We start from the raw sequence: 27,867 nt of genomic DNA, 5'->3' as shown, positions 1-27,867 counted from the left end.
ATCCATAAGTCCCCTGCGGCAGGCACAGCTGTAAGTCCCCTGAGAAGGCAAGCACACTTCAGGATGCTCTCCGTCCCCCGGCATAGGGAGGATCGATTGAGCTGGTGGTGGTTCCTTCTCGGTGAGTACTATTCTTCCTCACGCTGCCGGCTTGGGAAGATGCGGTCCGGGTCCCTGGGGAGAGGTACCGCTGGCTAGATGCCAGTGGCGAATTTTAGGCGCGCTCCGCCGGCCGGCTTCACTAATTTAGTCCCCGGCTTCTTCAGCCGGACTAGGCCCAATTCAAAAATCCCGCCCACCGCCAGAGCCCTGCCCACTACTCAGGCGCTTCTCTCTCTGAACGAGAAAAGCCCTGCAAATCTCGGGCGCCATCTTGGGACTCCACTGCTGCAGGGAAATACAGTCAAAAACGCTTCTTCCCTCTCTTCCTCCCTGGGGACACCAGCACAGGACCGTGGGTAAGCTGCTCCACTCCATAGGGAACAGCTTAACCCCCTTCTCTGCATCCATATCCCTGCTATTAGCAGCTTACTGGAGAATAGACATACACTATGTCTCAATCTAAGGAGGCAAAAAGGGGCAATAAAAAGCAGTGTTTTTTACTTCATGTGCCACTTGCAATTCTGCCTTGCCACGTGCCCACAATACCCCTCTGTGCCAGAACTGTGACCCAGCCTGTGCGCAGCTGCCTTCTGCCTGCACCTCCAATGTCTCCACCGACGCCCGTTGAGCCTAACCCTCCTGAGTGGGCCGCGTCCTTGTCACGCTCTATGGATTTTTTGGTCAAGGCATTGGACTCTTTCCAAGGGTCCTCCTTAAGCCAGAACTCACCTCCGTCGGCTGTGACGGAATCTGGCGCCGGTGTGGGGCCGTCTGACCACAGGGGGCGTACCGTACTACGGGAATCTCGGGGTGCCAGGGAAAGAACCCTTCCCTCATCTCCCGTCCATGCTCGAGCTTCAGCATCTGTGAGCTCATCTCGCTCCCCCGAGGGTCGCAGTGTACATGACTCAGAATACGGGTCGGAGGAATCTTTAACCCAAGACTCCTCTATCGGTCAGGAGACACTTGACTCCCTTATTGAGGCAGTCAACAAAACACTAATGGTGAACGAGGAATCGGTATCCACTCAGGAACACGTCGTGTCTTTTAAAAAGACTAAACGCGTTCAAAAGATATTTGCTAATCACCCTGAGTTTCAGGACATTGTCCAAATGCACAGGGAACACCCGGAGAAGCGATTTACGGCTCAAAAAGCCACGGAAGCTAAATATCCTTTCTCCAAGGATCTGATGAAGGAGCTGCTTCTCCTTCTGGGGATCCTGCCGTATCGCGACTCGCATCCAAAACAGTCTTTTCTCTGTCTGACGGTTCATCAGTCAAAAATCCTTCTGCCCGTCAAATTGACTACCTAGCTCGCTCAGTCTTTGAGGCCTCAGGAGCAGCACTCCTTCCATCCTTTGCTGCTACCTGGGTGGCTAAGGCAATGGTTGCCTGGGCAGAGGTGTTAACCTCTACCGTCCACGACAGTAATCTTCCCCCAGGCAGGGGTCAGGAACCTTGGCCCTCCAGCTGTGGGAGAACTACAATTCCCAGTATGCCTCAACTGCTGCAAGTTGCTAGGGCATGCTGGGAGTTGTAGTTTTATAACAGCTGGAGAGCCGAGGTTCCCCACCCCTGCCCCAGAGGTAGCCAGACTAGCTAACCAGATAGCTCAGGCCGGAGATTTCGTAGTTAACGCTTCCATAGATGCGGCTAATTGCGCTGCGCAAGCGGCTGCAAACGCAATCTCCATCAGGAGAGCCTTATGGCTCTGTGATTGGCGAGCAGATTCTGCTTCTAAAATGTCGCTGACTTCTTTACCTTACCAAGCTGGTCGTTTATTTGGGGAAAAACTAGACCAAATCATTTCTGACGCTACTGGAGGGAAGAGTAAATTTCTTCCTCAGCAAAAACCTGCCTGGTCTTTTCGGAATCAACAACAGTTTCGATTCCGGTCCTTTCGTAACAACTCCAGTTGTTCCTCCTCCTCCCCTGGTTCGGGACGGCGGGAAAACAGAAATCCCCAGGTCTCATACAGACCAAACTGTTTCTGGAAACCCAGACTGAGACCTTCTGGCCCTAAGGCATCCGCATCCCTTAAACCTTCTACACAATGACTCGTTGACGTGTCCGGCGGACACCGACAAAGTAGGCGGATGCATACTCTCGTTCCGTCAAAATTGGCTCTCGGTCCTTCACGACGAGTGGGTCAGAGAGCTCGTGTCTTCCGGATACAAAATCGAGTTTTCTTCCATTCCCCCCCCTCCGCGCTTCTTCCAGTCTTCTTCCCTCAAAGCAAGGGCGTCACAACTTCTTCAGGCCATACAGGCGCTTCAAAGGGACTGTCATCGTTCCGGTCCCTTAAGACCAAAGGTTCAAGGGGTTTTACTCCAACCTATTCATGGTCCCAAAGAAGGACGGGACCCTACGGCCCATACTGGACCTCAAACTGCTGAACAAGTTCGTACAGGTCCGACACTTCAGGATGGACTCGCTCCGTTCCGTTGTCGCGTCCCTGGAAAAAGGAGGGGTCCTTGCATCCATAGACATCAAGATTCTAATCTACATATTCCAATTTCTCCCTCATCAGCAGTTCTGCGTTTCACAGTCCAAGAACACTTTCAGTTTTTGGCCTTGCCCTTCGGACTCGCCACGGCCCCCAGAGTCTTCACGAAGGTTATGGCCATTCTTCATGCTCGGGGAGTGGTAGTCCTTCCGTATCTGGATGACCTTTTAATCAAGGGTCCATCCCATTCTGCCTGCGAGGAGTCTGTAAGTATCACTGTGGATTCTCTTTCTCGCCTGGGTTGGAAAATCAACATCGAGAAATCATTTCCAGTGCCGGCTCAGCAAATCTGCTTCCTGGGCATGATTTTGGACTCTTCCCGCGGGTTAGTCATTCTCCCTCCAGAGAAGGTCTTGTCCTTACAACAGGGAGCGCGCAGGCTCTACCGCCCAGTCCCTCACTCCATTCGCTTTGCTCTGCGCATCCCTGGGAAAATGGTTGCGGCGATGGAAGCCATTCCGTTTGCGCAGTTCCATCTCCGTCCCCTGCGACAGGCGCTGCTGTTAGCCTGGGACAGGAGTCCGTTATCCCTCGACCGACGTTTTTGCCTGTCCCCACAGGTCAGGCAGACACTCAGGTGGTGGATGCTTCAGTCTTCCCTGAACCAAGGTATGTCCTTCCTCCCAGTGCGCTGGTTAGTGGTGACCACCGATGCCAGCCTTTTGGGCTGGGGCGCAGTTTTCAATCACCACACGGCACAAGGTCGTTGGTCCAAGAGAGAGTCGCGTCTTCCAATCAATATCTTGGAGATTCGAGCGATCACACTTACCTTGCGCAACTTTCACCATCTTCTCGCAGGCCATCCCATCAGAATCCAATCCGACAACGCCACAGCCGTGGTGTATATCAACCGGCAAGGGGGAACCCGCAGCAGGGCAGCCATGCTCGAAGTCTCCCACATCCTGCGCTGGGCCGAGACCAATCACTCCCCTATCTCGGCGATCCACATACCGGGTGTGGAGAATTGGGAAGTGGACTTCCTCAGTCGCCAAGGTCTTGCCTCGGGCGAGTGGTCCCTCCATCCGGAAGTCTTCCAGCAGATTTGTCTTCGCTGGGGGACGCCGGATATGTATCTCATGGCCTCGAGGCTCAACAACCAGGTTCCCCACTTCATTGCTCGATCCTGCGATCCTTGCGCCATCGGGGCAGATGCTCTGGTCCTGTCGTGGCATCGGTTCCAGCTGCCATACATATTTCTACCTCTTCCTCTGCTCCCGAGAGTCATCAAGAAGATCAGGGCAGAGGGGAGACCGGTAATCCTTGTTGCGCCGGACTGGCCGCGCCGAGCATGGTACGTGGAACTTGTCCAAATGATCGCCGATGTTTCCTGGCGGCTTCCAGATCGCATGGATCTCCTCTCACGGGGCCCGATTTGCCACCAGCACTCCGGGGCCCTTTCTTTGATGGCGTGGCCGTTGAATCCTGGATTTTAGCCCAAGCCGGGTTCTCTCCAGGGGTTTCTTCTACCATGATTCACGCTAAGAAACCAATCTCCATGCGCATTTATCATCGCACCTGGCGCATCTTCTTTTCATGGTGCAATGCCCATGGACGTTCTCCCCTGGTGTTGTCCATTCTGGAGTTTCTCCAATCAGATTTAGTCAGGCCTTGCCCTAAGTTCGCTCAAGGGACAAGTGTCCACATTGTCTGTCCTATTTCAACGAAAGATCGCTTCCAGACTGCCGGTTAAGACGTTCATCCAAGGAGTCTCCCGGGTGGTTCCTCCCTATAGAATGCCTTTGGCTTCATGGGATCTTAACTTGGTTCTCGGAGTTCTTCAGCAGGCCCCTTTCGAACCATTGCAGGACATCTCCCTTACCCTCCTTTCATGGAAGGTGGTCTTTCTCGTGGCAATTACGTCAATCGGGAGAGTTTCTGAGTTGGCGGCCCTCTCGTGCCGACCCCCTTTTCTGATTTTTCACCCAGACAAGGTAGTCTTGAGAACCTCTCCCTCTTTCCTACCTAAAGTCGTCTTCTCCTTTCATCTAAATGAGGACATTGTCTTGCTGTCATTCTGTCCGGCGCCACCCCATCTTATCCATAAGGCTCTCCATACTCTAGATGTGGTTAGAGTTCTTCGGCGGTACATATCTCGCACGGCTCCCTTCCGTAAGTTGGATGTCCTGTTCGTGCTTCCGGAGGGACATAGGAAAGGTCTACCCGCCTCAAAGTCCACTCTAGCCAATTGGATTCGCTCCACTATTCTGGAATCCTACCGCGTCAGGAACGCCTCTGTCCCAGCAGGGATTAAGGCGCATTCGACTCGGTCGGTCGGTGCTTCTTGGGCCATTCGGCACCAGGCTTCAGCACAACAGCTTTGTAAAGCTACGACTTGGTCCAGTCTGCATACTTTCACGAAGCACTATCAAGCTCATACCCAGACTTCAGCAGACGCTGCCCTTGGCAGGCGCATTCTGCAGACAGCGGTACTTCAGTAAGCCAGTGGTACATGGGGTTTAGCAGTGCAATTGCTCCCCACCCAGGGACTGCTTTAGGACGTCCCATGGTCCTGTGTCCCCTAATGAGGCGTAGGAGAAATAGAGACTTTTGTGTACTCACCGTAAAATCTTTCTCCTAGCCAATCATTGGGGGACACAGCACCCACCCTCTTAGCCTATCGGCTGGTTGTTATTGTGGTTTGTTCCTCAGTTTTTGACATGGTTTACTTGTCTGGTTTTTCTTATACTCCTACTGCTTTACTCCCGAACTGGGTCGTTACTGGCCAGTCAAGGGGTGTATACTGCAGAGGAGGAGTTAATTCTGTGTTTACTTAGTGGCAAGCCGCATAACACCCATGGTCCTGTGTCCCCCAATGATTGGCTCGGAGAAAAAGATTTTACGGTGAGTACACAAAAATCTCCTTTTTTTTTCTAAATGAAGGTATTTAGAAAAATGTTTAATATTTAGATGTGTATTTTAGTACATTTCTTGGAGAACCCTTTTAGGCTTGAGCGTATGTGCTTATGTCATCTGTTTTGTGGCTCAGACTCTGCCAATAAACTATGGGTTCCTTGAGACACGGGAAAGTATCACAAGGATATGTTCCCATGGTCAGTAAACTCTACGTCCGATCATGTAACTTACTGTTCATCTCCTTTTATACTATAGAACCATTAGAACAGAATTCTAGACTGATTCATTTACGTAAATTGATTTTTCTTTTACAGATGAAGGAAAGAAGCATAGGAGTAGGAGCAGAAGCAAAGAGGTAATTAATATTTTGTAGTGTAACAACTGTGTTTGTGCGTGTGTTTATGTAGGAATTTGTTTTTACTAAATGGTAAGTACATGTCGAAGTTGGATGGAATTTATTGGACTCAACCTTTACAGATTATTGCAACTAGTACTCCTAAAAAAAAAAAAAAAAAAAGCCTGACACTGCATTTATTACACCTTCAGCAGTATCTATATGAATTATACAAACAGCAGCAGGTGAATGGGAAATTTATTTTATCCGAATTGTTTATCTGTTTTCAAAGTTTGGATTCTGGAGACCTTTTGTTACCACCTCATGGGTATTTACACTTGTGGCAGATTTGTTGTAGAAGTTTTGTGGCTGAAAAACTGTTCCATGCATATTATAGTGTTGTTGGATTTTTGCATGTCCAAGCCACATAAACCATATCGGTTGCATATATTTTTGCATTAAATCTGCTTCTTGTGAATTCACCCTTACTGTGGGTTTAGTACATTTGACTTCAGCTGGGATGCCATCTCATTACATATTAACTTTTTTCTACCTTTTTGTAATGTGGCTACTCAGTTTTCTATAGAACAAGTACAAAACAGTGGTACAAGATTGATACTGGAAGCTGGACTAATATTTTACAATACTTTTGGTGATCGCCGTAATAAGAAGCATTTATATAAAGTTTATTATTGTGCTTCGACCACATGATAACATTTCTATAATAAATCATACTCAGCGTGCTAAAGCACGAAGAGACTGAACTGAAGACGCTCCAGACTCAGATAGCAAAATAATAAGCCTACTTCATGATAAGGTAACTATAAGTTATTCAACCTACTACTTGCCTTATGAAATACATTTAGTGAACTGTTTAATGGGAATTCCACCTTTAATCAGTGATCCACTGGACAAACTTTTTCTTTTACTTGAGGTATGACAGCTGATAAATGCTTACAGCAAAGAAACATCTGTTGTATCCAGGTACCTGTAAATATAGCTTGTAAGTTTGTCTCGAGGTGGAATTCTCTCCCAGATGTATTTACAGCAAGTTATGTTGTGTATGTCTTTTTACTGTTTGCCTGAAATATATAGAAAACACAAAAAATATAAATATATATCTTGTATTTTCTTCCAAAAATGCTATGGAAACTGACCTTGAGCCACAGAGGATTTATTTTAGTAATTCCAGAGATTCACTTCTCAGGGTTCATTGTGTCATTTCTTTAATGTATCCTCTCCTATGAGGAAGATTATAATGTTTTTGTTTAAATCATCGTATTTCATTTCTCTTTATTACCATTCTAAATTATATTTTGATCATTTTTGTCTAAATCTCTAAAATATAAAATCACTGAATACATATATAATCACACACTATTTGATTGTATGGTTTTTGTACGGTGAAGGATCCGTGATCTAGCCATGACTTTTTATCTGCTGTTTTATTTTGGTCCTTTCTCTAAATTGAGAATTTATAGATAATGTGCAAAAAAAACTATGGAATCAATTTTGCATGCGGCTTTGAAGAGTAGATATTAACAAGATCTGTTTTTCGGATTATAAGATGCACTCTTCCCCCCTCCAAAAAAAAAACTTGGGAGGAAAATTGGGATGCGTCTTAGAATCCGGCTGTGGTGGAACGGGGTCACAGGAGGCAGGTGTGGGGCGATGTTGCTGGCCTGTGCAGGGAGAAGAGGGTGTCCCGGCAGTGAGCAGATTACCCTTCCCATTGATTCCCCTTCCCATTGATTTCCCTGCAGTGGTCTTCTGGAAAATGGCCGTTGGAGGCGGCACATGCGCAAATTGAGATCTCTGCTCCTGAAATCTCAGTCTGTGTATGCTCGCTCAGAGGCTTGCATGCTTGTAAGTACAAAGCATAGAAACCAATATTGGGATGTCTGAGCATATTTAAAACTCCCAAGCCTTGATATTCATTACTTCGTATTGGGTAACTTTATTTTCATATGGTGCTGGGTAGAACGTTAACGCAGTAGATGAATCTAAGGCTATGTTCACACTTGCGCTTTGACGTTTGATGTTGTAAAAGCAAAGTTAATGTCCAAAACTGATCCGTTTCGTAAGTGATAAAATTAGAATATTTGGAATCCATCTGGGTTCTATTGTGTCCTGTTTTAGAATGGCCAAAAAATTGCATCATGCAAAACTTTTTTTCTTTCTAATTTCTACTATAACCTGACACACAAGGCTATGTTCACACTAGGCGTTTTTTTTTTTTTTTTGTTTTTTTCTTTCTGCTTCAAAACCTGATATTGGCAGGAAAGAAGCTACGGCAAAAACACAGATTTTGGCGTTTTTCACTGCTTTTTTTTTTTTTTTTTTCTTTTTTTTGTCATTCTATATTAGTCCTTTGTGCATGCTGATAAAGTTTAGTGCAAAAAAAAAAAAAAAAAAACTTTTCATGTAACCGCGTTTTGCACAAAAAACGCTGCAAAACCTGATACCTGCGTCTTTTTGGTGCGGATTGTCAGCGTTTTTCAGCACCCATTACCTTCATTGGGTGAAAAACGCTTAAGCGACACTCACTATTGTGCAAAAAAACATGAAAAGCAGAAAATACTGATGACAAGTGTGTGCATGAGATTTTTTTTAAATGCAGCTGAAAATGTGCATAAAAAACCCCCAAAACTTCTAGTGTGAACATAGCCTAACAGAAGCCAGATGGAAACCAAATTATTATAATCATTTGGGTCAGTTTTCTTCCTTTTGCATCACTTCATATCCAGGTGCAGAGATGAATAGGCGGCACTCCATATCAGGTAAAAACTTTCCTCTATTCAAAATAGGGAGACATGGATGGGGGAAACTGGTCACCTGGATCCGTTGAAGCTTAGGCTGTACAGAAAACGTCCATTGTCCACACAGTGACCCGCTTCCCTGTTCGGCCTACTCCTCTCTGCACCTGGATTTTCTGGAGACTTTACAGTCAATGGTTTTGCACCTGATTTCTGAGTGGTCGCTCATTTGCTTGAAGTTCCTGAGCTTTACGGAAAGGCATGGTGCTTTTGTGTGGTGCCTGTTGCTCTGAACTGTGTACATACTTTTGCATCACTTATGCAGTGCATTTATTTTGGACATTAAAGTGTCATTCCTATCTTCATAGGTAGGTATCGTAGGGAAGTACTTGTAAAAAATAAAAAAAAATCATCATTTTTGCAGTTTTGTAATTAAAATTTTCTGCTGTTATTGAGACATTTAACTTGATGTCTAGGAGCCCAACCACCACTACTACTGTCTGGCTTGTAATCACTGTACTGTAATTTTCCTATTCTGGCCAGGTGACAAGCAGTACTTGTGTTCTGCTGCTTATCACCGGTAGCCGCAAGGCTACGAGCTTTAAATAACTGTTAGTTAGGTCCATCGCCTTCAATCTTTCTCCACTAGTGTTCGTATCACAAGAACAACTAAACATTTTAATAAGCAGTAAATTGCAAAATTTTGTTCTTGCAAGCAATATGTGACTATCCATTTTTGAAAATGAGAATCTCCTTTTAATGCCATTTATGTGTTCCTAAAACAGATAAAGGATTTATGTCTAAAGGCAATAGGGGGTTGTTTAGTTAACTTAATTTATAGAGAACATTAATGCATCTGTTCTTTAGAGAGCCATATAACTTTTTTTTTTTTTTTTTTTTCATTACTGCACAAAAACCATTTTCTCCTTCGCCTCCTTGGGGGACACAGACCGTGGGTGTTATGCTGCTTGCCACTAGGAGGACACTAAGTGATACAAAGAAAGTTAGCTCCTCCCCTGCAGTATACACCCTCCTGCTGGCTCCCAGCTAACCAGTTCTTGCTTAGTGTCTGTAGGAGGCACTTGGGTCTGTTTTCAGACCCCAACATTTTTTATTTTTATTTTCTGTAAATTTTTATTTTTTAATTAACGGAGTGAAGGGGGCGACGGATTCCTTTCTAGGGTCCGCTCTCCCCCGAACCATCAACAGGCAAGCACGGCGAGTATACCTCCCCGTACCTTTCCTGCGACGACTGGGGCACGCCTAATCTACGATCTCCCCCCTGTAAGATGGCGAGCACATAGAGTATACCTCTTATGTGCGTCTCCCGGGCTCCTCCGCAATTAAGCCCTCACCTGTTGGCGTCATGTAGTCCCCACAGTAGCCGTACGTCCCCTGCGGCAGGCACAGCCATAAGTCCCCTGTGGCAGGCACATATGAAGATGGACAGAGACTCTCCATCCCCCGGCCAAGGGAGGATCGATTGAGCTTATTCCCTCGCAATAGAGGCTGCATCTCTGCTCGGTGGTGGTGAGTAGTTTCCTTCCTCACGCTGCTTGCGTGGAAGGTGCGGTCCTGGTCCCTGGGGAGAGGTGCCGCTGGCCGGTACGCCAGCGGCAATCATTCGGCGCTACGCCGCGGCCCGCCGACGCGCTCCACCGGCAGGCTCCATAAATTTAGTCCCCGGCTTTTTCAGCCGGACTAGGCCGCAGTTGAATTCCCCGCCAACCGCCGGAGCCCCGCCCAGCTCACTTCAGGGGCGACGGTGCCTTCACGGTCCCGATGCCGGACAACTGGCCCTGTCCACCCGAGGGCTGAACTCCGTGGATGTACAGAGGCCCCTCTCTATGGCGTCAGAGCAGCCCCCACTGTCCCACCACTGTGAAAGCGGATGGCACAAGGAGGCGGACGGTTCCTCTCCACCTCCCTAACAAAAGGGATGATGGATTGAGGTTTATCCCTCTATCCCTGCACCGTCCACGCTGCAATACCCGACATCCGCGGCGGCTCCATGCCGGGACGCGCACCGTTGGTGAGTGGATCCTGCCAGCGATAGGCTTCTGCAGCGGGATATTCACAGGCAGTCTCGGGCTTCCCTGTGGCCCACCTCCCTGAGGTAACGCTCCAGCCGGCTACAAAATTTAGCCCCCGGCTTCGGCCGATGTGTAGGCCGCACCCCGGAAGCGCACTGTGGCGCCCTAAGGCAGCTCTGACTTTTTTCCTGGCGCTTTTCGCCTGGCACGGAAGTGCTCAATTTTCTCGAGCAACGCCCCTCACTTCTACGCTGGCGCCGGCTGCAGAAATTTAGGCCCCGGCTTAGGCCTATTCATGGAAGTCTCGAGGCTCCGCCCACGTCGTGCCTGTGGCTCCGCCCCCTGAATTGGCGCTTCTCGCTCGCTGTGAGATTTGACCTAAACCCGAATGACCAGTATTCCTGGTCTTAAAGGCACGTGACCAGTATTCCCTGGTCTTAAAGGCACATGACCAGTATTTCCTGGTCTTAAAGGCACATGACCAGTATTCCCTGGTCTTAAAGGCACACGACCAGTATTCCCTGGTCTTAAAGGCACACGACCAGTATTCCCTGGTCTTAAAGGCACACGACCAGTATTCCCTGGTCTTAAAGGCACACGACCAGTATTCCCTGGTCTTAAAGGCACACGACCAGTATTCCCTGGTCTTAAAGGCACACGACCAGTATTCCCTGGTCTTAAAGGCACACGACCAGTATTCCCTGGTCTTAAAGGCACACGACCAGTATTCCCTGGTCTTAAAGGCACACGACCAGTATTCCCTGGTCTTAAAGGCACACGACCAGTATTCCCTGGTCTTAAAGGCACACGACCAGTATTCCCTGGTCTTAAAGGCACACGACCAGTATTCCCTGGTCTTAAAGGCACACGACCAATCCGAAGCTGGTCATAAATGAGGAGCCCTCTGCCGCTGATCCCAGTTTATCCCAGTGTAACTAGTTCCCTCAGTGGACTTTGTTACTGCCGCAACCCATGGTGTTTCTGACCAAGAAATTGAATCCCTCCGTGATCCCTCCGTGGCTCGGAGTGCTCGCAGGACCGATATACATGGTCCCTCTCCTACATGGGATCCGTCGGCTAGCAGGGGCCGCGAGTATTCCAGAAACGTACAGGCATCTACAAAACGGATCGGATATTGCCTTGGACCTGGACTTGCCAGAGTTTCAGTAAAGGATGACTCGCCTATTTATATCATCATCCAATCTCTGTACATTGACGAGGACTCCGGTCCTGCTCTAGACTACAGTGTCCCTCATACGGAGACTAAACTCCCTCGTAGAGCATTTGTCATCCAGTCCGGATATGCGATTCACTGGACAGAAGCCTCTACGTGGGGCTCCATGCCTGGTCTGATTTTTTAAGGGCGACAGGCCCTTTAAAGGGCGCCGATCTCCCCACACCATCAACAGACGGGCACACGGAGTGTCGCCTCCAGGTATCCTCTTCTGCATCAAGGCCTAACGCCAGACAACCTGTCCTGTCCACCCGGAGACCTGAACTCTGTGGATGTACAGAGGCACCCTTTTCGGGCGTCTGAGCACCCCGCTCTGCATCACCACTATTTAACAGAAGATGCAAGAAGGCGGATGTTCCCTCTCCACTTCCCTGTTAAGAGGATGGTGGATCGAGGGTTCCTAATTTTTAACTCTGCAATGACCTGCTGGAAGCAGCCGCGCATTCTGCCACTTGGCAGATTAACCGGGTACAATCTCCTGTGGTTTACCTACCAGTATCCCTGCCCGATGTGTCATCAATTAAAAATGCCACGATCTGTCAAATAGCAAATCTGGTTTGTTCCGTTTTGCGGCTACGGGTCCAGCCCTCTACCCTCCCTAGCCGCCACATGGATTGCTAGAGCAACGGTCTCTTGCCTGGAGACCTTAACTACTTTGATTCACACCAGTAACCCTTTCCTGAAGACAGTACAGCTGGTCAATCAAATCTTTTGAGCGGGAGACTAACGAAGGATCGTACGTTCCTACAGCCCCGACCAACAGTGAAAGGGTTGTCCGGGACAGTCTAGATCTAAGGGATCTTGGTTCCTAAAAGGGGAACGAGAAGTAGGACCGATCCCGGACCTCAAACTTCTAACAACCTTTCACAAGGTTCTTCTTCGAATGGAGTTCCTCCGCTCAGCCATTACTTCAACAGAAAAAGGTGCAGTTTCTGGCATCCATCGACATTCGGGATGCTTACCCTCTTCAAAAATTCCGTCGCTTTTCCATTCGTGAACAGCATTTAAGTCACGACCTTGTCCTTCGGCCTTGCTACCGCACCCAGAGTGTTCGCAAGGGTCATGGCGGCTGTCATGTTCCTCTTGCACCTAGAGGCGTGGTCGTCCTGCCCTGTTTGGCCGACTGTTTACCTGCCCTTGCAGGACTACGCTAAGTCGTCTATATCACTTGCGATACCCTCTCACTTGGGCTGGTGGCTAGACTTAGACAACTTCTCATTTCCATCCCAGCAGATATCCTTTTTGAGGATGATCCGGTACTCTTCCAGAAGGGTGGTATATCTCCCTCCAGACAAGGTCATGGTCCTTCAACAGGGAGCTCGCGCACTTGCTCACTCATCCCCTCATTTCATTCGATTTGCTGGGAGGGTTCTGAGGAAAAAATGGAGACGACAATGGAAGCAGTTTCCTTCGCTCCGTTAGTTTTCAGCGAGTCAAGCAGACTTTCAGACGATAGTCTCTGAGCTCCTTCTTCATCCAGGGCTTTTCTCCCGGTTCAATGGTTACTAGTAGCTTCCAATGCCAGTCCTTTTCTCCCGATCATTGCTCTGGAGATCCGAAAGGTAGTCCTACAGTAGGTCCACTGCCTTATGGCGGGTCAACCCATCTGAATTCAATTGGACAATGCCACGGCTGTGCCATACGTCAATCATCTAGCAGGTACCCACGTTCAGGCACCATGGCCGAGGTACCTCACATTCTCACATGGGCCGAGATCTATCACTCGGTGATCTCGGCAGTACATATCCCAGGAGTATAACTCTGGGCTGCGAACATATTCAGCCGTCAGGGTTTCGCCTCAAGTGAGTGGGAACTTCACCCGGAAGTCTTCCATCAGACCTGCCTTCACTGGAGCTCTCCAGTTGTAGTTCGGATGGCGTCCTGACTGATCGCCTGTGTACTCGAGTTTGTCATTCGGCCTCGAGATCCAAGAGCCATCGCACTGCATGCTCTGGTTCTTCCGCGGTACCAGTTTCCACAACTCCCCGTTCACTACTTCCGAAAGCTTTTCAGAAGCAGAAAGGGCCCCAGTGATCCTCGAAAATCCGCACTGACCACGTCAGTTTGTTTGCTTGCGGAGCTGGTAGCTTTTCTGCCTTTCTGCAACAAAACTGCAAGTAGGGACCACCTCGCAGGAAGTTTTCACTTGTAGTTCTTCCCTATCGCATACCGTTAGATCATTGGGATCTATTCTATTAGGGAAGGTCGCCCCTTTTTTCTCGGCGATATCCTCATCCTGACGAGTCTTCGGTGCTAACGGGTCCTTTCAGACTTTTTGTTCCCTTATTTCCTTCAAGGCAAGGTCGTCCTCAGGCCTTCCCCGTCCCTTGTTACCAAGGTGGTATTGTATTACCACTGTTATGAGGGCATAGTTCTTCCCTCATCTCTTTCAGCACCAGTCCACAAAATGGAATGAGTTCCCCATATTCCGGACGAAGCGAGTGCTCTGAGTAGGTATGTCTCGAGGACGGCGTCCTTCCGAAGGTTGGACACTGTATCTTGGGCTTCTTGACGGTAAGGGGAAGGCTTCCTGACGTTTACAGGAAGGGTTTAGCCGTCTTCATCGGCCATTTAGCCTGGTGTATTCTTTTCACCATCCAGGAGTCCTTCCGTGTTAGATGTCAGCCTATCTCCCTGTCTATCGTGGGTTCTAGGCACCAGGCGTCGACAAGACACGCCTGCAAGCTTGCGGATTCGTCCAGTCCGCATGCATTCTTCAAGCATTATAATTCCCAGACTTCCACAGATGTGAGTCTGGGCAGGCAGACTCTGCAGGCCGCGGTGGCGCACTTGTAAGTAGCGGTTACACAGGGCCTGATCTGATGTTGTCCCCACCCAGGGACTGCTTTGGTACGTCCCACGGTCTGTGTCCCCCAATGAGGCGAAGGAGAAAGAGGGATTTTTGTGTACTCACCGTAAAATCCTTTTCTCCGAGCCAATCATTGGGGGACACAGCTCCCACCCTGGTATTGGCTTATGCTTTGTTTTTATAATCTGATATGCTATACTCTCATATATAATATGACATGCTGTAAGCTAATATGTTGTTACTGATCTCCTACTGCTTTTTGCACTGAACTGGTTAGCTGGGAGCCAGCAGGAGGGTGTATACTGCAGGGGAGGAGCTAACTTTCTTTGTATCACTTAGTGTCCTCCTAGTGGCAAGCAGCATAACACCCACAGTCTGTGTCCCCCAATGATTGGCTCGGAGAAAAGGATTTTATGGTGAGTACACAAAAATCCCTCTTTTGTCCATTAGGTCATGGGTACGTGGTGTATTTTTAGAATGGCAGATGTGTGCATGCCAATATGTTTTGGTATGAGAAATGGTATTTGGTAAGTTGTATGTCATGTAAGCTAAAAATTGAAGTGGTACAGTCACTAAAAAACAGCCTTCCTAACCATTTTCGTGTGTGTTTTTGTAAGCACATGTATCATTTACTAAATGTCTCCTCTTAGGGGATCCGTTCTTGAAACTTCACATTTCACTCTTTTGTTGCTGACATACAAACCTTTTAATCAAATCTAACGTTCAGTTTACCCAGCATGATCTGGTGGACTTCCTTGGTTATAAAGATTAAAAGATAGAATACAATGTTTGAAGTGGAAGTTTAGTCAAAATTAAAAAACTATTTTATAAGATTATCGGAAGATGACAGTTTTGGAGTTATGATCTTGGACCACTACTGATTTCCATAATGAAGGGCTCAAAAGATGCTAAAGTGGATATTTACATATACACTCACCGGCCACTTTATTAGGTACACCATGCTAGTAACGGGTTGGACCCCCTTTTGCCTTCAGAACTGCCTCAATTCTTCGTGGCATAGATTCAACAAGGTGCTGGAAGCATTCCTCAGAGATTTTGGTCCATATTGACATGATGGCATCACACAGTTGCCGCAGATTTGTCGGCTGCACATCCCAAAGATGCTCCATACAAGGCAGGATGGATCCATGCTTTCATGTTGTTTACGCCAAATTCTGACCCTACCATCCGAATGTCGCAGCAGAAATCGAGACTCATCAGACCAAGCAACGTTTTTCCAATCTTCTACTGTCCAATTTCGATGAGCTTGTACAAATTGTAGCCTCAGTTTCCTGTTCTTAGCTGAAAGGAGTGGTACCCGGTGTGGTCTTCTGCTGCTGTAGCCCATCTGCCTCAAAGTTCGACGCACTGTGCGTTCAGAGATGCTCTTAGGCCTACCTTGGTTGTAACGGGTGGTGATTTGAGTCACTGTTGCCTTTCTATCAGCTCGAACCAGTCTGCCCATTCTCCTCTGACCTCTGGCATCAACAAGGCATTTCCGCCCACAGAACTGCCGCTCACTGAATTTTTTTTCTTTTTCGGACCATTCTCTGTAAACCCTAGAGATGGTTGTGCGTGAAAATCCCAGTAGATCAGCAGTTTCTGAAATACTCAGACCAGCCCTTCTGGCACCAACAACCATGCCACGTTCAAAGGCACTCAAATCACCTTTCTTCCCCATACTGATGCTCGGTTTGAACTGCAGGAGATTGTCTTGACCATGTCTACATGCCTAAATGCACTGAGTTGCCGCCATGTGATTGGCTGATTAGAAATTAAGTGTTAACAAGAAGTTGGACAGGTGTAACTAATAAAGTGGCCAGTGAGTGTATATTCAAGGTCCTGTCTATCGGGCAGCATGTTAAAAAGTCAAGAAACCTTTAGTTACTTCCCAGCAGCTGCTATTGTCAGCTTTCCATCCATAAGAATAGTATTGCTGGTTAAGTGGTAGATTTACTTTACAGAATAAACTTGCATGATAAATGATGTAATCTCTGCACCTTACTATTCAATTTAGCGGGGATATATCTCACCTTAGACCTTTAGACAAATGGTTTAGTTGGTTCACAGAAATGTGCAATGTTTTTATGAAAGAAAAAATACTTCTACATATCTTTTATGTATTAATTTTGAAGCACAACATTTTTAGATTGATTTGGTGTTTGTTTTGTTTTGCCCCCTCCCCCCCCACCCCCATTATAGACCGTAGTTACTTATTTTGTAGTTTGTCCACATTGGATCCCTAGAGGTCAGGAGTTCATGCAACACCAAAGGGGTCACCACCCTTCATGTTTCACTCTGAAAACCATCAAAGTGCCTTGTTTAAGGTGTAAATGCAAATGCTGACTATACTTGAAAGTCAGTTTGTTTGTGGGTTTTTTATGTTAATGCACGCAGTTAAGTTGCATAAAATATTTGCCCCTTTTTAGATTTAAAAAAAAAAAGTGGAAATAAAGCTGTTTTATGTGAGTACTTTAGTTCAGGTGCTGCTCAGAAATATTCTGACTGGACTTTGAGATTTATCTCAATAGATACCAATTTTAACTTCCAGATTTGAAGCCTTAGTTAATTTTTTTTACTAAGGTTACAGAAGTTACATCACAACATATGTCAATCATTTGACACTCATACTAACTCTTTTTGTTGCACTATTTTCCTGAAAGAACCAACTTCTTGTTAAAACAGGCAAGAAGATATGAATCCAAAGAAAAATCCTCTAAGAAACACAGATCTGATGACTTTGATAAAGAGCATACAGACAAAGTGAGGGAGAGGCTTAATTCATCAGAAAATGGAGAGGAAAGACATCGACGTAAAGAAAAGAGATCGTCTAGAGGTAGAAGTCATTCCAGGTCTCGTTCACGTGACCGGTAAGCTTTGTTGAGCTTCTAAATGTATCATTTGTTGTTTTAGTTTATTATGCATACTTTTCTTGGCATTCTAAACTTTAATACACACAACTTTTTATAATCCATAGCACTTAAACCCTGTAAAAGTCAGTGGTTGTCCAGACTGTAAAGAAAACTGCAGTCACTTAGTGACTGCAAACACATCGTGACAGTGTACATTGACCATGCTCACAATTTCCCTTTATTCCCGGTGCATGTGACCATATGTATCTGATTAAAATACTTTTAGTCCTATGCCAGCTAGACTCACCTGGTTTCTCTCAATAGAAGACAATTTAGAGAAGTGTGATGAGACTAGATGGCACTTGACTGCATGTATACACATCACATAAATGTGGTCACATGACCATCTGTTCATGCAGGCAAATGACAACACTGCACATTGCATGCTGTCGCAATTCGGCAGTCACATAGTGACTGCAGACTTGTTTGTTCTTACGACATCCAGATTAAATAATTGTACAAACTAATATACCAAACTTTGTGTTATATCTTATCAGAGTAAAGGGTTTCTTACTCCACTGATATGCGTCTTCTTTTTCTCCTTATGCTACTTGAACTAATCATTTTTATTTTTGAATAAAAAAAGTTAGTCAAAATTAAATCCAAGTCCAACTCACTGAGTTGTCAGATTAGAGTTGCCAATTGAAATGTTAAGATGGAAAAGGAGAAGGAGGAGTGAGGTACCCACAAGGCTAGTGATTTGTAACAAATGTTAATCTTGGCTCAGTCCTGGGTTCACAGTTACGATGTTCTTTACGTATTGTCCTCCATGCTGCTGCAGATTCTGAACGTATGCTTCATAGACACGAGAGCATGTATCCATCACTGTGTGTATTAGAACATAGCAGGCAGTCTGCCCACTAACTCTGAGAGTACTAAAAAATTAGAGACCATGCAGAGGGGGAGACCAATGGTAATGCAGGATACAAGTCATATAATGATCAGAAATTGTTTAGTGTTGTACACACATGGCAGCTTATTGTAATGTCACCTAAACTGCTTTACATGCTTTTACATCTGAGAGCAAATGTTTACTATTTTTTTAGTAATCTTAATTTAATTACAACCGGAAAAGACAAAAAATGCCCCTAAAATATAACTTTTATTTAGTCAGGTAAAAATGACCTATTAGGGTCAGGAGACCGTATTACTTAACCATATAACTTAACACTAAAAAGGATAGAGGTAAATAGGTGAGGGGGTGCTCTCTCCCTGACTCACCCAACCTTACCGCGGAGGTTGGCACCCTAAATTCGACATGGCCCCCCACTCGACGACGGCTCTCCCTTTTGACCCTAGCGGGGACTACCAAAGAAAACACCGACACCAATAATAATTAGTGCTAGAGTGCTTAAATAACACCTGCAAGGTATATATCGATTTTCTCATATACCAAATATTTTTTCAGGATTCGTTGATATGAGTCCTGATGCCTAATAACTAGGGTGCAATTTGTGAGCAGAGATTGATGACGTTATGGTATGTGCCTGATATTAAGATATGAACTGATACATCTTATCTCAGAACAAATATAGGCTAATAGGTCTTATCTCATCAGTTATAGATATTAGACAGTATACAAGAGATAAATAACCAATGCATGACAGTAGCACTATTGCTGGTTCATTTAGATGTTATATTCTCAAAGACAGATAAATTAAGATATATCCATAAATGTAGAGACACCATCACGTTCGTGGATGCTTATGAAGTATTATTATACACCACAAAAATTAGTATACCATAATGAGAATATATAGCAGCCAGCTAGTGATTCAATTCATACCATAGTCAAACTGCCCAGTATCATAAGTCACAATATAGCCATAGTTATGAAGGCACAAAAACGCTCAGAGATAATGATAAATACCCAGTTATATAGCACACTGCAGGAATTTAGGTGATCCATAGTTAGATCATGGTCATAGAAAAAATAGTACAGATAGTACTTATCGGTTTGTTGCCCATCCCAACGCGTTTCCCCCGGAATATAAACCGGGGGGGGGGGACCGAAGGCCTGATAGTGAGCGGTCAGGACTAGGTGCAGCGCATTGCAGCAGCCCCCGGTTCGGAAAACAAGCCCTTTTCTGGTCCCCTGATGAACCCCGGTTTATATTCCGGGGGGAAACGCTTTGGGATGGGCAACAAACCGATAAGTACTATCTGTACTATTTTTTCTATGACCATGATCTAACTATGGATCACCTAAATTCCTGCAGTGTGCTATATAACTGGGTATTTATCATTATCTCTGAGCATTTTTGTGCCTTCATAACTATGGCTATATTGTGACTTATGATACTGGGCAGTTTGACTATGGTATGAATTGAATCACTAGCTGGCTGCTATATATTCTCATTATGGTATACTAATTTTTGTGGTGTATAATAATACTTCATAAGCATCCACGAACGTGATGGTGTCTCTACATTTATGGATATATCTTAATTTATCTGTCTTTGAGAATATAACATCTAAATGAACCAGCAATAGTGCTACTGTCCTGCATTGGTTATTTCTCTTGTATACTGTCTAATATCTATAACTGATGAGATAAGACCTATTAGCCTATATTTGTTCTGAGATAAGATATGTCAGTTCATATTCTTAATATCAGGCACATACCATAACGTCATCAATCTCTGCTCACAAATTGCACCCTAGTTATTAGGCATCAGGACTCATATCAACGAATCCTGAAACAAAATATTTGGTATATGAGAAAATCGATATATACCTTGCCGGTGTTATTTAAGCACATTAGCACTTAAATTATTATTGGTGTCGGTGGTGGTGTTTTCTTTGGTAGTCCCCGCTAGGGTCAAAAGGGAGAGCCGTCGTCGAGTGGGGGCGCCATGTCGAATTTAGGGTGCCAACCTCCGCGGTAAGGTAGGGTGAGTCAGGGAGAGAGCACCCCCTCCCCTATTTACCTCTATCCTTTTTAGTGTTAAGTTATATGGTTAAGTAATACTGTCTCCTGACCCTAATAGGTCATTTTTGCCTGACTAAATAAAAGTTATATTTTAGGGGCATTTTTTGTCTTTTCCGGTTGTAATTTGTTATATGCTCCGAATCTATTTGGTTTGGTTTTTCTCTAATCTTAATTTAACCATATCATATAACATTGGCTCATAAACAATCCTTAACAGAATGGTTAATGTTTCAGGCGTCACCGTAGTAAAAGCCGTGACAAAAGAAAGTCCCGATCGAGGAGCAGAGATCGTAAAAGGCGCCCTCGATCTCGTTCAAGATCTAGATCCAGGCACCGCCACAGGAGTAAGAGTAGAAGCAGGAGTCGGTACGTTTCCAAATTCATTAACTTGTATTGTGTGCTTGTGTATAACTTTCAATTAAGTGATTTGTTTTGATACCTTCTAGTGAAAAAAAGAAGAGACTTGACAAACCTAGAAGGCACAGTAGAAGCCGAAGCCGGACACCACCTAGTCCACCACCATTTCGAGGAAGAAATACTGCAATGGATGCACAAGAAGCACTGGCTAGAAGGTAAAAAATGTTACAGGGTAATTTTTGTTCTGTATTTTTCCGAACATAAGTATGCAACCATTATTTCTTTCTTCCAGATTAGAGAGGGCAAAGAAACTCCAAGAGCAACGTGAAAAAGAAATGGTTGAAAAGCAAAAACAGCAAGAAATATCAGCAGGTAAAGCCCAATATTTATTATACAGCATCTAGTTAGTGGTAAAATGTGTCCTTTACTGTTTACAGTAATGGGCATTTAGTGTTGTTAAAGGGAACCTGTCACCCCCAAAATGGAAGTTGAGCTAAGCCCACCGGCATCAGGGGCTTATCTACAGCATTCTGGAATGCTGTAGATAAGCCCCTGATGTAACCTGAAAGATGAGAAAGAAGTTAGATTATACTCACCCAGGGGCGGTCCTACTGCTGTCAGGTCCGATGGGCGTCTCCGTCCGGGGCCTCCCATCTTCTTACGATCACGTCCTCTTCTTGTCTTCACGCTGCGGCTCTGGCACAGGCGTACTTTGTCTGCCCTGTTGAGGGCAGAGCAAAGTACTGCAGTGCGCAGGCGCCGGGAAAGGTCAGAGAGGGCCTGCGCCCTGCAGTACTTTGCTCTGCCCTCAACAGGGCAGACAAAGTATGCCTGCGCCGGAGCCTCAGCGTGAAGACAAGAAGAGGACGTCATCATTAGAAGATAGGAGGCCCTGGACCGCAGCGGGAACGCCCCTGGGTGAGTATAATTTTACCTCTTTTTCTCATCTTTCAGGATACATGTGGGCTTAGCTCAACTTCCATTTTGGGGGTGACAGGTTCCCTTTAAAGTGCTTGTCATAGGACAATGGCTGAGCAGTTATCTACTACTCTGCTAGGTACATGCTTTTTTTTTTTCTTTTTTTAATTGGTGTTTTCAGTGTGTTTTTAGTTTGTTTTGTAAGTCTAAGAACAGTACTTTGTTTTTTGCTGCCTCTGAATATAAACACATATTCCCTGAAAGCAACAAATGGCTCAATAAATAGTGAAGTTTATTAAAAAAATATATAAATTTGTATGACTTTTATATAATTAAAACTCTATATAAAACTGGAAACTTACTTATAACAGATCATCGACATTATACATTTCAGGTTTCGATTGGGAAGAACCACTTTTGTACCATTTGTTAACATCCAACAAAAATGTACACAATGTGAAGAGGCACAGGTCTACAAATATATATTGTCACGATTCCTCTGTATTTGCCATCTTGTGGTCAGAGGCCAACTGGATTCTCTTGCCATGTCCTATAGAGAAGAGCAAGAGAATCTAGTTGGCATGTGACCACAAATATGCAAATTGTATACATGCAGTTAAGTGAGACTGCCCACTTGTTGCGATTACAAGGGAATCATGACAGTGTGCATTTGAACTTTTTTTTTTTTTCCCCAACCAAAATAGCACATTTAAAACACGCTGCTCAAAAAAATAAAGGAAATGCTTAAACACAATGTACATCAAGTCAATCTCACTTCTGTGAAATGAACCTGACCAGTTATGAAGCAACAATGATTGTGAATCCATTTCTCCTGCTGTTGTGCAAATGGAACAAACGGGTAGAAAAGATAGGCAATTAGCAAGACAACCCCTATAAAGGAGTGGTTCTGCAGGTGGTGACCACGGACCATTTCTCTGTTCTCATCCTCTTTGGCTGTTGTTTTGGTCACTTTTGCATTTTTTCATTGCTTTCACCCCTAGAGGTACAGTAGCAACCCACAGAAGTTGCTCAAGTAGTGCTGCTCATCCAGGATGGCACATCCATGTGGGCTGTGGCAAGAAAGGTAACTGTCAGCACAGTGTCCAGAGCATGGAGCAGATACCAGGAGACAGGCCAGTACACCAGGAGATGTGGAGGGGGGGGCCGTAGGAGGGCAACAACCCAGCAGAAGGACTGCTACCTCCTCCTTTGTGCAAGGAGGAGCAGTGCCAGAACCAATCAAAATTACCTTCAGCAGGCCACTAACATCCATGTGTCTGCTCAAACTGTTTAACAGACTCCATGAGGATGGTATGAGGGTCTGACATCCACAAGTGAGCATTGTGCTTACAGCCCAACACCGTGCAGGGTGACTGGCATTTGCCAGAGAACAACAAGATTGTCAGATTCGACATTGGCACCCTGTGCTCTTCACGGATGAAAGCAGGATCACACTGCACACATGGAGATGCTGTGTAGAATGTTCTGCCTGCAACATCCTCCAGCTTGACCGGTTTGGTAGAGGGTCAGTAATGGTGTGGGGAAGCATTTCTTTGAGGGCCGCACAGCCCTCCATGTGCTAGCAAAAAATACCCTGACTGCCATTAGGTACCAAGATGAGATCCTCAGACCTGATGTTGTAATGAGTGATTCATTACTAAAATTTAAGAAGGGACTTGGATGCCTTTCTGGAAAAGTATAATGTTACAGGTCACTAGATTCCTTGATAGGGCATTGATCCAGGGAACTAGTCTGATTGAAATATGTGGAATTGGGAAGGAATGTTTTTTTTCCCCAATGTGGAGCTTACTGTTTGCCACATAGGGGTTTTTGCCTTCCTCTGGATCAACATGTTAGGTTAGGATATGGGTTGAACTAGATGGACTTAGTTTTTAAGGTTGAAGGAAGACTGTTACTATTGTGAGACCATATGCAGGAGCAGTGGGCCCTTGGTTCCTACTGATGCATGGCAATGCTAGGCCTCATGTGACTGAAGTGTGTAAGCAGTTTCTGCATGAAGAAGGCGTTGATGCTATGGACTGGCCTGCCCGCTCTCCAGACCTGAATCCAATCGAGCACATCTGGGGCATCATGTCTCATTCCATCCCACCACAGACTGTCCAGGAGTTGACTGATTCTTTAATCCAGGTCTGGGAGGAGATCACTCAGGAGGACATACTCCACCATATCAGGACCATGCCCAGGCGTTGTGAGGAGGTCATACAGGCACGTGGAGGCAACATTTCTTTGTCTTGATGCATTTCAACTGAAGATGGATCAGCCTGTAATTTTATTTTCCACTTCAATTTTTTTGTATCATTCCAAATCAAGACCTCCATGCGATATTAAAGGGAATCTGTTAAAAATTCGCCTATAAGCTTCGGCCACCGGCATCAGGGGCTTATCTACAGCATTCTGTAATGCTGTAGATAAGCCCCCGATGTCACCTGCAAGATAAGAGAAACATGTTATATTATACTCACCCAAGGGTCGTCCGGTCCAATGGGCGTCGCGGTCCAGGTCCCGCGCCTCCCATCTTCATACAGTGACATCCTCTTCTTTGCTTCCTGCCGCGGCTCCTGCACAGGCATACTTTGTCTGCCCTGTTGAGGGCAGAGCAAAGTACTGCAGTGCGCAGATGCCGGCAAAGGTCAGCAGCCGCGGTAGGAAGCAAAGAAGAGGACGTCATTGTATGAAGATGGGAGGCGCTGGATCCGGACCACGACGCCCATCGAACCGCATCGGGACCACCCCTGGGTGAGTATAATATAACCTGTTTTTCTTATCTTTCAGGTGACATCGTGGGCTTATCTACAGAATTACAGAATGCTGTAGATAAACCCCTGATGCCGGTGGCCTTAGCTTATAGGCGAATTTTGGGGTGACGGGTTCTCTTAAATTTTGATTTACAATGATCATTTTTATGTTTTATTGTTCTCAACACATTCCACTAAGCAATGAATAAAGATTTTCAAATTGAAAATTTCATTCAGTGATATCTAGAATGTGTTATTTTAGGGTTCTCTTTATTTTAAGTGTATTTATATGCATCACTTCCTTATTTAAAAACATGTCCTAATTAATCAAAGCAATTATGCCATAATTCTAGCTCAAATCACTTTGAAAGGTCGCAAAATGTTTGTGCAATGTGAAGTTGCTCAAAAAACTTGGGAAACCAGTTTCACTTAGGCTACTTTCACACAAGCGTCGTGCACTGCACGTCGCAATGCGACGTAACGACGCTAGCGTTGAAAGCGCCGCACAACGGGGGCAGCGGATGCTGTTTTTCAACGCATCCGCTGCCCCATTGTGAGAGGTGGGGGCGGGTACGACGCAGCAAAAATGTTACATGTAACGTTTTTTGTTGCCGACGGTCCGCCACAACACGACGCAACCGTCGCATGACGGTTGCGACGTGTGTCAATGCGTCGCTAATGTTAGTCTATGGAGAAAAAAACGCATCCTGCAAGCACTTTTGCAGGATGCGTGTTTTTCTACAAAACGACGCATAGCGACGTGCATTGCACGACGCTAGTGTGAAAGTAGCCTTAACTCCACCAAAACGGGTGTAGCTTGGGTGTGATGCCACAACTCATCGAATGATGAGCTTGGACGTATTACTCCAGTCCCTGACTGAAGTAAGATTTTTAAAGTTGTTTTCCCAGTGCATTTTAATTATTATATCTTAGAATAATAATAAATTCCACAATTGGATATATTTTAAATAAATTGTTCCTGTGCTGAGATAATTGTATAAATGTGGCCCTGTTGTGTACTGTGTAATGGCTGTGTCTGACCATACAGGAACATGGAATAATCATACTACAGCTCCTGGTCAGCAGAGGACGGCAGAGAATACAGATATTACTGCATGTGATCACCGCTGATTCTTTAAGACAAAACATTTCCCTAACTGTTTTTAAACCCATGATGACCGCCGATACGCCTCAATTATGGGGACTTATTCCTCTCCCCTGCCTCGGAAAATCTCAAGGGTCTTGGCTATTGGGGGAAGCTGAGACCGTGGAGAACATTATCAGGGACAGTTTTTATGGTCCCTTGTCACATGATCGCCGTTATTCACCGAATAACATCGATCAGTCTTTGAAAAAAAAAAAAAGTCCATTTTACAATTCATTTCTCTCTCCTCTGAACTTTCTTGTCAAAAAACTTAAATGTTGTGTCTCCTCCCCCTCATTGGGGACACAGACCATGGGTGTTATGCTGCTGCCACCAGGAGACTGACACTAAGTATTACAAAGAAAGTTAGCTCCTCCTCTGCAGTATACACCCTCATGCTGGCTTCCAGAGAACCAGTTCTTGCTTAAGTCTGTAGGAGGCACACGGACGGGTCTGCTATTCAGACCAAAAACTCTTTATTTTATTTTTACAATCTTAACATTTTTAACTTTTTCTTTGGATGAAGGGGGTGACGGATCCTTTCAAGGTTCCGATCGCCCCAAACCAACAGGCGAGCACGTGGAGTGTCGTCTCCACGTATCCTCTCTTGCTACGTGGGATGCCATGCTGGGTCTGGTTTTCAGGTTAAAAATCCGTTTTCATTTTTCCATACTTTTTCTTCGAATGACAGGGGCGACGGATCCTTTGAAGGTTCCAATCTTCCCAAATCAACAACAGGTGAGCACATGGTGTGTCGCCTACACATATCCTCTCCTGCGCTGTGGGATGCCATACCTGGGCTGATTTTTTTTTGTTTTGTTTTGTTTTAAGGGGCGACTGGTCCCTTAAAGGGCACCAATCTCCCCGCACTATCAACAGACGAGCACATGGAGTGTCGACTCCATGTACCCTCTTCTGCAGCCAGGCCTAATGCCGGACAACCAGCCCTATCCGCCCGGGGGCCTGAACTTCGTGAATGTACAGCGGCACCCCCATTTTGGCGTCCGAGCAGCCCCAACTGCATTACCACTGTTAAAGCGGATGATACAAGGAGGCGGACAGTCCCTCTCCACATCCCTACTAAAGGGATGGTGGCTTGAGGGTTCCCTGCACCGTCCAAAGAAACTAGCAGCAGGAGGCCCAGACACTACCTGCTGGATACAGCTGCGTTTTCTCTGCACCCGGCAGCACCTCCGGGTAAGTGCCGGGACTGGTGGGTTCCATGCAGGCTGTCCGGAACGCGGGCAGGAGGGTCCCAACATTATTTTCTGCAGTGGTGGAGAGTCCCTTTTTATCCTTTTCGGCCATGCGGCGGCTCCACCCATGAACCTGGTGCTTCTCATTCAGGACGAGAAGCGCCTTTTGTATTCATGTGCCCATCTTCCTGTCTCCTCTTACCGCTTCCAGACACGAGCACTTGCGGAAGCGGCCTGGTCCCTGCAAAGATACTGAGCGTTGTGTCCAGCGCTATTCTACAGGGAACGTACTGAGTACAGGATCCATCTGGGACACAGGATCTGGAAAGATCTGGGTTAGGGACCGTTGTCATCTCTCCCCCCCCCCCACCCAGCAGTATCCCCTTCTGAACTTTTTTGTAGTAACCCCTGTAAAAGGGATCTTAGAAGGAAGGATATATAATGTACCCCAACTTCTGCCAGTCTGCGTATTTTCTGCATAGACCGTGACCTCCAGCTACATTCAGGAGCCCTCCACTCACCGAGCCCAGTGTACCTAGTCCCCCTAAGAGGGCTGCGTCACTGTCACAATCCATGGCTTCTCTGGCCACAGCGATTGAATCCCTCCGTGGATCGCACAGCTCCCATGACTGAGGTAGATGAACCCTCCCTCATAAGGCAGCCGTTGGCTAGCAGGGGCCGCAAGCATTCTAGAAACGAGGCGTCTAGAAAACGGATCCGCTGTCAGTCTACCTGCCCATCATGTGCCTTGGCATCTCTCTGGGCTTCATGTCAGCCATCTCCTCTCTGCCCGTCCTGCGTTCCTCCCATCATGTCCGTCCCTCAGGAAGCTCCTATGTCTCGGGATGAGTGCGCACCCCCTCCCCCGGAGTGTGCTGTTGCAATATCTGACTTGACTAAGGTGTCTCAGTCCCTAGTCCAGGCACTTGAACGTATCCTGCTTCTATCTAATGCCACCAGTGCCACGAACGCCTCACGGCGATTCGCTCGCACCTGTCCAAGACCCTCACAGAGGCAGACTTGAA

At 46.0% G+C, this 27,867-nt stretch overlaps 1 protein-coding gene across 2 annotated transcripts in view; it reads left to right on the top strand.

Annotated features, from left to right (window-relative positions):
- RSRC2 (arginine and serine rich coiled-coil 2) overlaps positions 1-27,867 on the top strand; it is a 64,501-nt gene that overhangs the window by 13,361 nt on the left and 23,273 nt on the right. Inside the window, exons 3-8 of one of the 2 annotated variants that reach the window (XM_077293163.1) lie at positions 5,776-5,816; positions 6,535-6,612; positions 17,291-17,497; positions 20,706-20,837; positions 20,918-21,043; positions 21,121-21,200. In XM_077293163.1, the coding sequence (XP_077149278.1) occupies positions 6,605-6,612; positions 17,291-17,497; positions 20,706-20,837; positions 20,918-21,043; positions 21,121-21,200 (553 nt within the window). In that variant the 5' untranslated portion in view covers positions 5,776-5,816; positions 6,535-6,604. The remainder of the gene's footprint in view (positions 1-5,775; positions 5,817-6,534; positions 6,613-17,290; positions 17,498-20,705; positions 20,838-20,917; positions 21,044-21,120; positions 21,201-27,867) is intronic. The other variant, XM_077293162.1, reaches the window with a different exon arrangement.

This window comes from Ranitomeya variabilis, chromosome 1, assembly GCF_051348905.1.
Source record: "Ranitomeya variabilis isolate aRanVar5 chromosome 1, aRanVar5.hap1, whole genome shotgun sequence".
NCBI classification, from domain to species: domain Eukaryota; kingdom Metazoa; phylum Chordata; class Amphibia; order Anura; family Dendrobatidae; genus Ranitomeya; species Ranitomeya variabilis.
Note: the sequence above shows the minus strand (reverse complement) of the source record. Positions and strands in the feature narration are given on the sequence as shown.